General features: G+C 30.1%; 1 protein-coding gene across 2 annotated transcripts in view; it reads left to right on the forward strand.

Annotated features, from left to right (window-relative positions):
• The window catches only part of LOC131686776 (ecdysone receptor), a 923983-nt gene that overhangs the window by 386286 nt on the left and 522108 nt on the right, over positions 1-15589 (forward strand). For both annotated transcript variants that reach the window (XM_058970770.1, XM_058970771.1), the window contains one exon: positions 3946-4918. In XM_058970770.1, coding sequence (XP_058826753.1) covers positions 4254-4918 — 665 coding nt within the window. In that variant the 5' untranslated portion in view covers positions 3946-4253. The remainder of the gene's footprint in view (positions 1-3945; positions 4919-15589) is intronic.

A 15589-nucleotide genomic window follows, 5' to 3' on the forward strand; every position in this document is an offset into this window, starting at 1 on the left:
ACTCGGCCCTCCGGGCCGGGATTAGGTTGACGTTTTTCAGAGTGATTGCATAACCTTTCTATATGAGAAAGGCAAAAAGGAAAATCTCAATGATAAATAAATTACAAAAATGGACAAAAAGAAAAAAAGTTAAATTTATTAAATAGATGAAATATGCAAAAGGAATTTGCGTTAGAACTGCCTCTCATCGGAATCCGATACTAACTTAACTTAGATATTGAATGAAAAGAAAAGAATGGATGAAATCAATAAAGTGAATGAAATGCATATAATGTATAAAATGGATAGATTGAATAAAATGATTTATATGAGAAAAATGACTAAACAATGCAAAAGATGAAAAAAATAAAAAAAAGTAAATTAAAATAAAAAAATAATAACTAAACAAATAAAAAAATAACATTAAAAATTTCAATTTAAAAAAATCGAAAGACAAACAAATGCACAAAATAAAGAATATCAAAAATATTAAAGGAATGAAGAGCAATTAAAAAATAGAAAAAGTTGATAGAAATTAAAATATTTAAAATAATGAAGTGAATAAAATTTAATTGAATGAATAAAATTAATAAAATTATTAAAGTAAATAAAATGTTTAAAATGGATCAAATGAATCGAATGAATCGAATGAATCAAACGAATCAAATGAATGGAATGAATCAAATGAATCAAAGGAAACAAATGAATCAAATAAATCAAATGAATCAAATGAATCAAATAAATCAAATGAATCAAATGGATCACATGGATCAAATGGATCAAATGAATCAAACGAATCAAATGGATCAAATGAATCAAACGAATCAAATGAATGGAATGAATCAAATAAATCAAATGAATGAAATGAATCAAATGGATCAAATGGATCAAATGAATCGAAACGAATAAAACGAATCAAATGAATGGAATGAATCAAATAAATCAAATGAATGAAATGAATCAAATGGATCAAATGGATCAAATGAATCGAAACGAATAAAACGAATCAAATGAATCAAGTGAATTAAATGAATCAAATGAATCAAATGAATGAAATGAATCAAATGAATGAAATGAATCAAACGAATCAATTGAATGGAATGAATCAAATGAATCAAATAAAACAAATGAATCAAATGAATCGAATGAATCAAATGAATCAAATGGATCAAATGGATCAAATGGATCAAATGAATCAAATGAATCGAATGAATCAAATGAATGAAATGGATCAAATGGATCAAATGAATCAAATGAATCAAATGAATCAAAGGAATCAAATGAATCAAATTAATCAAATGAATCAAATGAATCAAATAAATCAAATGAATCAAATGAATCAAACGAATAAAAGGAATCAAATGAATCAAATGAATCAAATGAATCAAATGAATCAAATGAATCAAATGAATCAAATGCATTAAATGCATCAAATGATTCAAATGAATCAAATGAAGCAAATGAATCAAATGAATCAAATGGGTCAAATACATCAATTGGATCAAATGAATCAAATAAATAAATTGAATGAAATGAATGAAATGAACAAAGTGATTAAAATATATAAAATGATTAAAATGGATAAAATGAATTAAATGAATTAAATATATACAATGAATTCCATGAATAAAATTTATGAAATGAAGAATATTAAGAAAATTAAGGAATTGAAGAAAATGAATAACACGGAAAAAAATTATAAAATGAATAAAATGAATGAAATGATTAAAATTAATTAGAACAATAAAAAATATGGCATTGTTTATATAATAAAATTCAGAAAATTACGAAAAATAGAGAAAAGAATAAGATGAATTAAATAATTAAAGTGGGTAAAATGAAAAAGAATAATAAAATAAATAAAAGAAATAAAACAATTAAAATGGGGGAACCCGGGGCTACTGGGATCTACCCAAGCAAGTCGCCACAAATATGTACGACAGTCAGAAAGTCTTTTTCTGGGAAATCGAGATGGTCCGAGTAGTTACCCCCACTGTCTTAATAGCCCCGGCCCCCTCCCCCTGATAAAATTAATCAATTTCATAAAAAGAATGAAGGGAATAAAATGAGTAAAATGAATAAAAAACAACGCAAAAATAAAAAAAAATAAAAATGGAAGGAAAAAGAGAAGAGAAAAAAATGAAAAAATACAAGAATTTGGAAAAAAATGCAAAATCAAATTAAACGAATGGAGAAAAAATAAAACATTGAAAGAAAATTATGAAAAAAACTAAGAATAATGAAATAAATAAACCAAATAAAATTGAAGGATATGGAAAAAATTTAACGATTGAAGAAAAATTTAAAAAAAAATGACTTAAATGAAAAAAAAAACTAAAAATATTAAAATAAACAAAACAAAATACAAACTAAAAACATGAGAAATATAGACGAAAATGAAAAAAATCAAGGAAAATTTATAAAATAAATAAAAAGAGTGAAATGAATAAAATGATGCCGGAATTTGCGGTAGAGATTCCTCTCATCAGAATCCGACGCTATAAATTTAACGATTTTATAAATTTTGTAAATTTTTTGAATTTTATAAAGTTTATGAATTTTATAAATTTTATTAATTATAATTTTATAAATTTTATAAATTTTATAAATTTTATAAATTTTATAAATTTTATAAATTTTATAAATTTTATAAATTTTATAAATTTTATAAATTTTATAAATTTTATAAATTTTATAAATTTTATAAATTTTATAAATTTTATAAATTTTATAAATTTTATAAATTTTATAAATTTTATAAATTTTATAAATTTTATAAATTTTATAAATTTTATAAATTTTATAAATTTTATAAATTTTATAAATTTTATAAATTTTATAAATTTTATAAATTTTATAAATTTTATAAATTTTATAAATTTTATAAATTTTATAAATTTTATAAATTTTATAAATTTTATAAATTTTATAAATTTTATAAATTTTATAAATTTTATAAATTTTATAAATTTTATAAATTTCATAAATTTTATAAATTTTATAAATTTTATAAATTTTATAAATTTTATAAATTTTATAAATTTTATAAATTTTATAAATTTTATAAATTTTATAAATTTTATAAATTTTATAAATTTTATAAATTTTATAAATTTTATAATTTTTATAAATTTTATAAATTTTATAAATTTTATAAATTTTATAAATTTTATAAATTTTATAAATTTTATAAATTTTATAAATTTTATAAATTTTATAAATTTTATAAATTTTATAAATTTTATAAATTTTATAAATTTTATAAATTTTATGAATTTTATGAATTTTATAAATTTAATTTTTTATAAATTTTATGAATTTTATAAATTTTATAAATTTTATAAATTTTATAAATTTTATAAATTTTATAAATTTCATGAATTTTATAAATTTTATAAATATTATAAATTTTATTAATTTAATAATGATTTCGGTTTTATAAATATCCATATGTCACATTCCATTTCATCATATATGTCTCATTTGTTGGACTGTTCCCAAACCCTCCCAGCGGCACTATTCCTTTCAACCTTAAATATTTTTAGCTTGCGCCAAAATAATAATACATAATCGCCAAACGACAATCCTCTTATACTCGCGTGCACCAATACACTCCCATTGCATTGCATCATCGCCGCCACGCCGGTTCGGCTACTCGCTAGGAGGGTGGTTTGGGTGGTTGGCCTAGTCGTCTGTGGAGAAATTTTGCACGGCCGCCAACCCTTCCGCCGTATGAAACACCACGAGGTGAGCTGAGGCAGGCGGCCTATGTACTTTCGACTAATGGCCTTCTGCTGCTTGATTAGAGCGCGGGGCGACGCTCCGTGCGGTTGTCTCATGCACTTGCACTTGATTCTCTTGATCCAATATATTTTCTCGCCGGTCACCGCCGTACGAAATATGTACTCGAAACTGTTTTCCAGTGTGACTTATTTACGCTAATGTAATTATCGTTTCTCGTTTCAGATAATGGACGTCGCAGTGGGACCGATTTGTGCATCCCGGAGGAATTTCTGAACAGCTTTGGAATAGTCCCGCGGAGATAGACGGGTTCCACCGAGCCAGGCTCAGCCATGATTTTGCGATTCAAAGACCACGGCAAGTTCAAAAAGAAGAGACCAACATCGGACAGAAATCATCGTACCAGCAAATGAATCTCCCACCGTAGACACTTTCCGTTTTTTCTGTATCCTTCGTTTAGTTTTCTGTCCCTGGAAAATATTACAAAAACAAAAAACAACTATCATAAAGCGAAACCTTCAGTCCATCAGGTCATGTACCGCGTAAACATCGTAAGCACTAATCCAAGCGGGAACGTACAGCAGCAGCAGCAGTCGACGACGAGTAACCAGCAGCAGCAGCAGCCTCCGCAGCTAGCCCTGGTCCAGCAACAACAGTCCACGGGTGGTATTCAGACCATCACAGCCACCACGACGACAATCATTGGGCTGACGGCACTGAATGCCATCAATGCTACTACGATTACTGGACTGGCGGCGGCAGCAGCAGCAGCGGCATCATCATCATCCTCAACAGCATTATCATCATCATCGTCTTCAGCGGCCGGTAGTAGTTCAACGAGTGCAATCGCGACGGCTGGTAAATCGACTCCGGCGGCAAATACCGGCGGGTTAACCGCCAAGCATATCCTGAAGGCGGCCGCTAACAACAACAACATCAGCATCGTCAAAATTGGCGATGAAATTATGCTGAAAGCCGTTAAAGTGGAACCTTTGCTGCCGGATTCCGGAGGTGGAAGTGGAGGCACAAGTGCCAACACCAGCGGACTTACCGTAACTGCCATACCGGCTGCCGGCACGGCTATGGCCGTGTCAAGCGGGAGCGCTAGCGGTACGGCCGCTGCAAATAGTAGCGCCGTGAGTGTCGCGGCTGCCGCCAATGGTCATGTTATCTACGGCGGGAAGCGACGGTTGGAAAGGTAAGTTAATGACTCGATATTTAATCATTAAAGTCCGGTCTAGCTTGGAATTTTGTTTCTCGGGATTGATTTTAATGATGAAAAGATTAGGTTTTTAGTCTGCAGTTGCAAACTACTTGCCAGATCATCAGTTTCCGGGCTAATTTATGAACGAAAATAAACTCGAATTTGCTGAACTCAAGTTCATTCACTCTCATTCTTTAGACTGGTGAAACTTTTGTCCGAGACCCTGCAGAACCTGCAATTACGTTTCATTAATCCTGAATTTATTTATTCTCAGTATAGACATCATATATTTAGTTCCACGTCATTGGCAGTCCTGACCTGCCCTTTCATCCCTGATCATTTGATGACCCTTCCAAACAAGCATTTAAACATCAAAGCATTGAACTCTGCCGGCCCGGGGAGCAGTCGAAAATAAATTCCCACAGCCATAAAGCACCTTAACTACCCGCACTACCATCACCCGACACACCACCGAACTGAGCTGATGGATGGTGTGTTCTGTGCTGGTACATTAAAACCAATCTCACCGACAATATACTTACGAAAGGTCATGGTCCGACTCTTGTTTTTTTTATTATGTTTATTCGCACCTAAGAGCTTTGTTACGAGCCTCCGTTTGCTCCTGGTCGCCGCCGCCGCCGTTTGCATCAGCGCTGGTGTAAAACCAGTTGATTTTTCCTCTCAGCAGCAGATGCCCGGTTCGGGAGTTTTCAGTTTCAATTGCCGACGGAGCGGCGGGTGTGCGACCGTAGAGTGGAAAGTCAGGGAAGGTTAACGCGTGTGCGCACAGCCATTACTGTTTTTTCGATCCTACGAAAAATCGGAGAGGGGTCATTGAATTACCCAATTGTGCTTTCACTCCCGAAATCAGTACACGGTAAGGGCTGAGGCAGATAGACTTGTTGGGGTAGGTGTGAAGAGATGATGTCAGAAATGTCAGTTTCGAAATTGCAACATCAGTTGTGAACGCACAACTGCTATGGGGAATGGTTGTTGATCTTTTTCGGTATTCCGATAGATTTTTGGAACTCCGAACGGTAATTCATTTAGTAAATGAAGGAAAACAAAATTCAGCGTATTAACGCATTCTCCACGAGAATCAAACGAAAACACGTGAAAAGTTGGATTTTAATGTTTCATGTTCCACTCGTCAGTAACTGACACCAACTTGCTGTCAGTTAGACGATGTATCAAAACGACACCAAATTGACTTCAGTTAGACACTAAATCCAAACAGTTCACACGACATGTGTGAACGCCTAAAACAACTGTTTGGTACCGAGTGATGTCCCGATTAGCAAAGTACAGACGCTCTGGGTTGCTGACGAGTATAGGGAAATGAGCTGTTTTTTGGCATGAGAGCCAAACGTCTGCGAGTATAAAACCTGGCTTTTTCCTAATGGAAAAAAAATGAATTAACAAATTTGCGCATGAAGACACAAGACCTAACTTTGAAAATTTTGATCAATATCAGTTTTGCCTTTCTTATATAATGAAACTGGATGAGGGTAACAATCGACAGTAATGTTCCGATGTTGGTCTTCTGAATGTGTATACATTCGATTCCCGCAAGATGTATACGAGTAATCGCTATTTGTCTTTACATTTTTTTAAAAGAGCATATTTTTTATTCTCTTGCAGCATTTTCGAAAATTTTCTACCAAATCAAGTATTTATCGGATAAAATACAAATTCTATTTCACTATTCCATTATGCTCAGATTAGTAGCAGAAAATTAAATCCGGCCAAAACCATTGCGCTGCTTAAAATATTACACAAGGGTTTTCAGTTTTGGAAATTTTACATTTGCTTTTCACTTCAATTTCACACTTTACTTTCCACAGGTGAAGATAGCTTGCCAAATAAGATATTTCGTTGCGAATTTTGACATTCTGATCCACTGTCAAGTCGATCTAGGAACCTTTTCAGGACTTTTGAATTGGTTCATTCAGAGAACCTGCGCAAAATTTAAAAAATTTCTGATCAGTTGGAAAAAATTACAGCCTGTTGTGAGCGTTGTAAGAATTTTATGTTCATCATTTCATTGAACTGTTTTTGATATCTTTGAAAATATTTATTTTTTTCTTTTTTTTTCGTTTTAACAATTCTGTTGGTACTGAAAAAAAATGTGTTATGCATATTTAGAATCTTAAAGATAACAAAAATATACTCAAGAAATGATTTACTTTGGTTCGTCTGGAAGAGGCCATCAAACATATTTTTATAGGAGGCAGACAAAATTGCGTGAAAAAGCTGACGAAATCGGAGACTGATAAAATCGGGTTTTCACTGCCTAATTTTAGCCCTCTTAGGATTTTCACGTTGTTTAAATTAATTTTAATAACATTATTCATTTGTGTCTTTTTACATTTCTTATAAAAGAAATGTATAGAATTCGCTCAAACTTTCAAGATTTTTTCCGAGGCCCGGAGGGCCGAGTCTTATATACCAATCGACTCAGCTCGACGATTTGGGACAATGTCTGTGTGTGTGTGTGTCTGTGTGTGTGTGTATGTAACGGACAAATTCTCATTCGTGTTTCTCAGCAATGGCTGAACCGATCTTATCCAAACCAAATTTAAATGAAAGAACTAAAAAACAGTATGAACGCTATTAATTTGTTTTTGATTCTGATGTTTAGTTTCCAAGATATGAATGTTTGAATGCGTAAAAATGGCGTTTTTCGCAGTTTTTTTTAATTATCTGCCGAAAATGACAATATAGATTAACAATTTATATGTTTTTAGATAGCTTTAACGAATACCTTTCGAACAAGCTATAGATTGTTGAAATCGGACTATTATCAAAAGAGATATTTATAATTAAATGCGGACGAAAGATTTTTATCATTTCCCATTGCCAGAAATATGACCAAAAACATGTAATCTATTATTAACGCCAAAACGGCTTATTTTAGGTCAATAGTATCTTCGGAGAATATAATGGAGGCAATATGCCCTTTCTTTTGGTATTGTGCTTTTGCTGATTAATCACCCTATGAGTGAGATATTTTCACAAATTTTCTTGGAAGTGATTATATCGAAATGATGTCTTCAGCAAATTTGTAGCTCTTACTTTTGCAAATAACTTTACTGAAGACTTCAAATATCTATTTTGAATACTTTAAAAGTTATGGCTTGTTGTTTGTGGATTACTCTTTGTCGCCTATTTATTGTTCAATATAGTAATAATCCATTGAAATAAGCCAAACAGTATTTCGATAAAACGAATTTTGTATTTCATTTTTGTATCTACAACCGCTAGAAATAATCACCGAACACTTCTAAGTTGTCTGGAAGGAACTTGATAACTTATCAGTTCAAAAATGTTCGTTTGTGCGAACCTTCTGACTGCAATTTTTCTAACTTATAACCATCGGATCGATCTGAAACATATCGGAAAATGAGAAGCGAAATAAATTACTCCAAGCAACGGCGTAGCCAAGAGAAGGTTTTGGGGTTGACCACCATACAACCACCGCCCCCCCCCCAACGCACCCAAAAAAAAAAATTGAATTGAAGTTGAAAATTTATTGATGCAGACTGATTTAATTAAATTTTACAATAACAATTATCTGATCCGTACATTGATAACCTGTTGTTGCAAACATCATGAGGACTTTTGATAAATTGTCGGAATACTGATATGTAACTGATCTATTGCTCTTGATTTCACAGTTGTCTAATAGCATCAATGTCAAATTCCTGCCTGAAAACATTCCAATAGAAAATTCCAGAGTTCTGTAATCAATCATAATCCTCAGATTTATTTTCAAATTGATCTCGTTTTTGTAGAGATGTACTGTAATAAGGGTCTTTATTTAATAGGAAGCGAAGTTAAAATTGATTTAATGTCTATGAAACATAGAACTACTCACCAAAAAAATGCATAACTTTCAAAATTTGCCAAAAATGTTTTTGTCTTTCTCATTCACTCTAAAATTCGTCAATCTAATCCCGACCCGGAGGGCCGTGTCATGTGCCAATCGACTGAGTTTGTCGATATCGGAAAATGTCTGTGTGTGTATGTGTGTATGTGGAAAAAAATGTGACCTCTGTTTCTCAGAGATGGCTGGACCGATTTGCATAGAGTTAGGCTCAAATGAAAGGTACAACCTTCCCATCGGCTGCTATTGAATTTTTTATTGATTGGACTTCCGGTTCCGGGGTTACGAGTTGAAGAGTGCAATCACGCAGCAAATTCCCATATAAACTGAAATGAAAAAATTTCAAAATCAAATTTGTATTTTTGATGCCAAATGACTTTAAAATGCATGAAACATTGAGATGCTTGACAAAAATTGACTTTTTTAGACTTTGGTACATTTTTGCCTTTCTCATATAGAAAGGTTATGCAATCACTCTAAAAATCTTCAATTATACCGGCCCGAGGGGGGTATGCAGTGAGGGGTTGCTACTTTAAAATTAAAACTAGTTTAAAATTTCTTAACAGGTTGAAAAATTTCGGCAGGACCTAGACCTCCCGGATCTTTCTCCATGATCTGCCGCTGGTTTCAAGCGATGTTTCAGTATCACATAGTATCTCAAGATCGTGGCTGTCGATCCATTGTATGTATGTGCAAATCGTACTGAACATGTAATATTCATTTCTACCATTGAATTGAATATAACCAGCCATGAAATCGTAGTCTGGACAAATGAGACAAGCACAATTGCACTACTAGGTGGATTAAAACAGGTTTTTATTTTGGGAATGCGTCGAGTTGAGACGAAAACGTAAGATGATTAATAACGAGGATAACACTTTCCGAATGCAGAGAGAAATTTATGAAAAATGACGATTTCCATTCGACTCTAGCAGTTCCTGATCGATTTTGATGATCATTTAATTTTTGTTATATGACCAATTATATGTATAGGTCAAATGTTTAAAAACAGTAATTTAAGGTCAAGATAGCATCATTTTGAAACCACCAATTTCGGAGGTTTAGTATCTTAGTAGTATCTTAGTCTTTAGTAAATAATTTTTACGGTATATCGTCCAAGAAGTATTTATGGTGAATTTTCTCAGGTTAATATTCATGACTACAATAAAGTCTCAAAAATTTCGCTAAAGACACGAACTCTGTCACTATTTTCTGAAAAAATAATTCTGCATAATTTTAAAACTTCAAAAATTACACTTTCGGAATTATGCCGTTTGGACAGTATGATCGATTTTCACCAAACCCTCACCAAACCGAATTTCTGGCTACGCCGCTGACTTCAAGTAAGTAGAAACAAAGTCGTTCTACACGTTCACAAGAAACTTCTTCGAATGCTGAATATCTATTATAATACATTGAAACCCCGATTTTATCAGCCAAATATGAACATATGTTTGATGGACTCTAGCAGACGAACAAGACTGAATTCGAGTAAATCCTTTCTTGAGCATGTTTTCCTTATCATGAAGATGGAAATATGCAAAAATAAAAAGTGCATCATAATCAGAAATAGTTATCAGACTACATCAAGGGACGGGAAGATTATTTTAACAGCTTCAGTTTATTATAAAGAAAAAAAATTGCCCGATTTAGTCAATGTCCCCATTTTGTCAGCCTAAAATATACCATGAGATTGATAAAAATGGGTCTTTATTGTATGTATTATTCACTGTGTTTCACATTAATAGATACATTTCATTTTTGGGGATTTTTTTATTGCATCGAACTACAACAATTTTTAGGTAGCTTTCAAGGGGTTATTTTATAGACTTCTTCCAAAATTTGGCGAACCTATTCCAATTCGTATACCAATTAATTGGTATACTTGAGGGTTTATATGTTGCAGATAGAGAAAATACTGAAATTTTCAGCTTTTTTCCTACACAATATTACGAAAGCTTATTAATACATTTTTCCTAATAAGTTTGTGAAAATTATAAACTATTTGAATTTTTTTAATAGTTTAATTTTTTATTTAACCGTGATTTTTAATAAATAGTGACCATCGCTTCACAACGTAGTCTATTTTTCATGGCTTGCGGTGAGCACGATCTCTCGAATTGCTGAACTGAAAATTATGGAATAGAAATTAATTTTTAGTATTCTTTACAGATTAAACTCGCCGCGCAGATAGCTCTGAATTAGACCCGCTGGTGCCCTAAGACGATTTCGCTAGATTTTCAGAGCACTGTGCACCCAGTGCATTTACGCAAGTGACGGAAGGTTATCGAAAAGTTTCGTGAAAATGAAAATTCCAGTAATGATGATGATTTTCCCAAACGGTTCGTTTTCGAGAGGTTTTTATTTGTTCTTTGACATTAGGATTAGCGATAATAATTCAAATCAAGGATACTACTGGGAAGTCACCTTTAGAAAAAGTCGATGTCAAAGTAAAATTTGAAACTATGCACGCATGCACTTCAGAGATAGCGTGATATCAGAAGCTGCGATTTCATTTCAACACTTTTTTGTGAAAAGGGCGATTGTTACAAATGTAAACATAAGGGTTTTTCATACATGCGAATGAGGGCTTTGAAACGCAACAAATTAAACTAAAAATTTTGATTCTACGATATTGCTTTCTTAAACTACAGCAAAAAATACAACGGGCGAAACTGTATTTTTGTTTATTTATTTAAAGTTTCGTCCTCCACGCTCCATGCAAACAAACAGGGCGATACTTTTTTTGCTAGCAGTTTAGAGGCGAAACTGTTATTTTCTGATACAAGCTGTAAATAGTAATAATGATCGCTATTGAAAAAACACGGACGAAATCGGTGGTGTAATACGGTAGTTATTGTAAAAAAACGTAAGGGCGATACTTCAATGCTGATAGGTGGGACCGAAAAAGTAAACAATCGCCAAAGGGGCGATACTATCATTTTGTCAATTTCAATAGCAAAAACAAATTTTAATTTAATAATTTCAAATACTTTATAAAGTTTTGGGTTTCGATTACTGAATCATGTAATCTAGGATGTAAAAACACAATAGTTCTTATATAATAAAACCAAGTCTGGAAATATTCACTGTTGATTTTCTTTGAATGGTATCACTGCTAGTATCGCCCTTTTCAAGAAAAAGCGTTGATTTCTTAGTTCTCAGTCGCGTTGGAAATTTGAGTAAAGTATAAACTTCAAATCGATTAAAAAAAATTCGATTTTTTTGGCTCAGTACAATATATAACCCCTTTAGGAAAATTCAGTTTTCCCACCACAATTTAGATATTTTATTAACAGAGCATTAACAATAATTCGTTGGTATGTCTATTTTATGGGCCATTTTTTCGCTTTCCCATTGATTTGGTTTGAGATTTCTAGCACTGATGTTGTCCTATGCTGATTTGAGCGATTCTCTGAGTCCTGCCACTATCCCATGTAGTATGTGTTATCAAAAACATCGCGAAGCATCAAGTTCTAAATGTTCTCAAACGATATAATATCCGAAGAGAGTGATAAGAGTTATAAGAAATGTCTCATCACACTGTTAGGTGGATTAAAAGCGTTTTTTTTTATTTCATTAATTTATTTTTTTGTTCCTTGATTATTTTTATATTATTAATCTATATTTTTTATAATGAAAATTTGATTCAATAAATTAATTTTGCTTTGTTTCATTCATCTCTTTCTGTTTATCTATATTTAATGGTAATATTTATTTTAAATTGTTATGCCTTCCTCAATATTTAGTTTTTGGATATATCATTCATTTTATTATATAAGTCTTTAATTTGATTTGATCCATTTATTTTGTTCAGTATATTTATAATTGATTTTGGTTCACTTAATTAGTTTTCTGCATTGTTGGTATCTTGTTGGTTTAATTTCATTTATTCATCTTATTTATTTTATGTTTTATTATTTTATTTATTTTAATAATCTTATTTTATTGTTGTTTTATTGAATTTTTTTAATTTAAATTAATTAATATTGTGATATTCGTTTTAAAGTGTTTACTCTTTATGTACTTTTAGTCATTTAAATATTTTGGTAATTTATTCGCTACTTTATCATTTTAATATCTTTGTTTTATTATTATTATTTGTCTTGTTTATTTTATTCATTTACTTCATGCGATCTATCTTATTTCAAAATTTATTCTTTTGTTTATTTTAATAATCTTATTTTATTGTCGTTTTATAGATTTTTTAATTTATTTTGCTTTATTTATTTAATTTTGTTATATTCATTTAAAAGTTTTTGTTGTTTTTATGTACTTTAAGTCATTTAAATATTTTTGTAATTTATTCGTTGTTTTATCATTTTAATATCTTTGTTTTATTATTATTAATTGCCTTATGTATTTTATTAATTTATTTCGTGCGATCCATCTGAATGAATAAAATCAGTGTAAAATTACAATTGTTTTTTTCAAATTTCATTTATTTTTTAATCTTATTCAATATATTATTTTCATTTTTTTATTTGATTCACTTATCATATTCTAATAATTTTGTTTATTTCATTTTTCGTATCTTATTCCTTTATTCGATTTATTTATTTTATTCTGTCTATGTCTTCAATATTTTTATGACTTATCTAATGTTTTAATTTAGTTCGAAATTTGATTCATGTTTTTCGACACCTATTTTCTTTTATGTTGTTTGTTTGTTGTATTTGAATCTCACGTGATGTTATTAATTTTATAAATTTAATATATTTTTTATGATCGATTTTTTAGTTTACATTTATTTGTTTGTGTATTTTTTTATTTCGGTTATAGAGGTTTTAACCTTAAGGTCATTCGCCTCTTCTGGTTAGAAAAATCTAATATGAAAAATTTCTTACCCTATGTGCGAGGTCGGGACTCGAACCAAGGTGAGCTGCGTACAAGGCAATCGATTTACCAACTACGCTACGCCCACCCCTATTTTTTGTATTTGTATGTATTTTTATTTTTTTTCCTTGATTGTACCTTTTTGATTATATCATTTATATCAATCATTTTATTCATTTGTTTTACTTTATTCACTCATTCTCTCCATTCGTTTCATCTTTTTTTATTAACTTGGTTTATTCTACTTTATTCATTTTATTTAGCTTGCTGGTATTATGTATCGTGTTTGTTTTATTTTTGTTTATTTGCCTATTTATTTAAATTTATTTTATTTACTATCTTTATTTAATTTTTTTTGTTCATGGATTTTTTACTATTTTGCTTGCTTTCTTTATTATGCTTATATTATTGATTTTTCAAAGTAAATTTAAGGATACATTAATTTTTTATGTTGACTTAATTTTGTTAATTCCGCACATTTGATGCATTTTTTTATTTGTTTTGTTTTCAATAAAGTTATTTGTTTTGCGCTTTTATTTGCTTATTGATTTTTCTATTTTCGTTATTTCTTTTATATCATTTGTTTTATTCATTTTATTGACTTTATTTGTTCATTCTATTTATACAATTTTTTATTTATTCATTAGGTTTAATTAATTTCATTCATTTTTTTAGTTTGTTCGTATTATGTATTGTGATTGCTTTATTTTTGATTTCTTGTTCTTTGTTTATTTTGATTTATTTTATTTACAATATTTATTTAATATTTTTTGTTAATTTATTTTTAGTTATTTTGTTTGTTTTCTTTATCTTGCATATATTGTTTATTGAGTTTTTTTTATCAAATTTTACAATTCAATTCTTTGGTTTATCGTTTATTTTTTAATACTTTTATGCAATTGATTCATTTTATTCAGTTCATACATTGTGTTAATTCAATTGGTTCATCTTGTTACTGTTACATTTATTCTAGTTAATTTTTTAATATAGTTGATCTCTTAAATTTATCAAATTCATTTTATTATTTGTCTACTTTGGTTCTCTTTTCATTTCTTGTTATTTCATTTCTTTTGAAATCAAATTCAATATTTCATTTATTTGATTTTTTTCATTGATTTGCTTATATTATTTGCTTATATTATATTATATTATTAAGTTTTCTTTTCTAATTGCTTTCATGTATTATAATTGTTTTATTTATTCTCTTGATTTAATCTATTACGTGCATTTTGTAGCCTTAATATTTCCCGTTTGGTTCGTTACTTTTATTCTATTATTTCGTTCTGTTTTTTCTTCTTTTTCGTTACTTTCGTGTTATTATCACGTTTTGTTTTTTTCTTCTTTTTATTATTACATTCATTCACTCTACTCATTTTGTTATTTTATTGCTGTTGTATATTTTGTTTTAGTGTATTCAGTTCGCTTCAGTTCGTTCGTTTTCTTTTGCTCAGTAATTTCGCTTACTTAATCTATTTTTGTGGAAGTATTCATTTAATTAAAATTTGTATTTATTAGTTGATTTATTCTATTAGTTTTATACTTAATCTCATTCCACGCGAAGTGATCAAGGTACGTGTAATCGACCTTCACGAATTTTAACCAAATTTGGAGGAATTCTTCATCTGGGGCCAATATATAAAAACCCCAATTTTTGTGTCAATTGAACCACCCTTCGGGTTATGGGAACACCCCCCGTTTTGGTAAATTGCCAAAACACATGATTTTTTTTGATCATATCTTCGGTTCTATGTACATTTGCTATATTTCTAGATATTATTTTTTGGCGGCAGTGCTTCCAACTATGCGATTTTTTAGTTTAATATTTAAATGTTATTTTTCTCTCAACACATTTTTTTTTTAATTTTGAGAATTCTAATTCCATCATGTTCCTTAGACATTTTTCCATAAAAATCACTTATAATCTCAATATAATTTAAGCGGAT

The sequence above is a fragment of the Topomyia yanbarensis genome, chromosome 3 (assembly GCF_030247195.1).
Source record: "Topomyia yanbarensis strain Yona2022 chromosome 3, ASM3024719v1, whole genome shotgun sequence".
Taxonomy (NCBI): domain Eukaryota; kingdom Metazoa; phylum Arthropoda; class Insecta; order Diptera; family Culicidae; genus Topomyia; species Topomyia yanbarensis.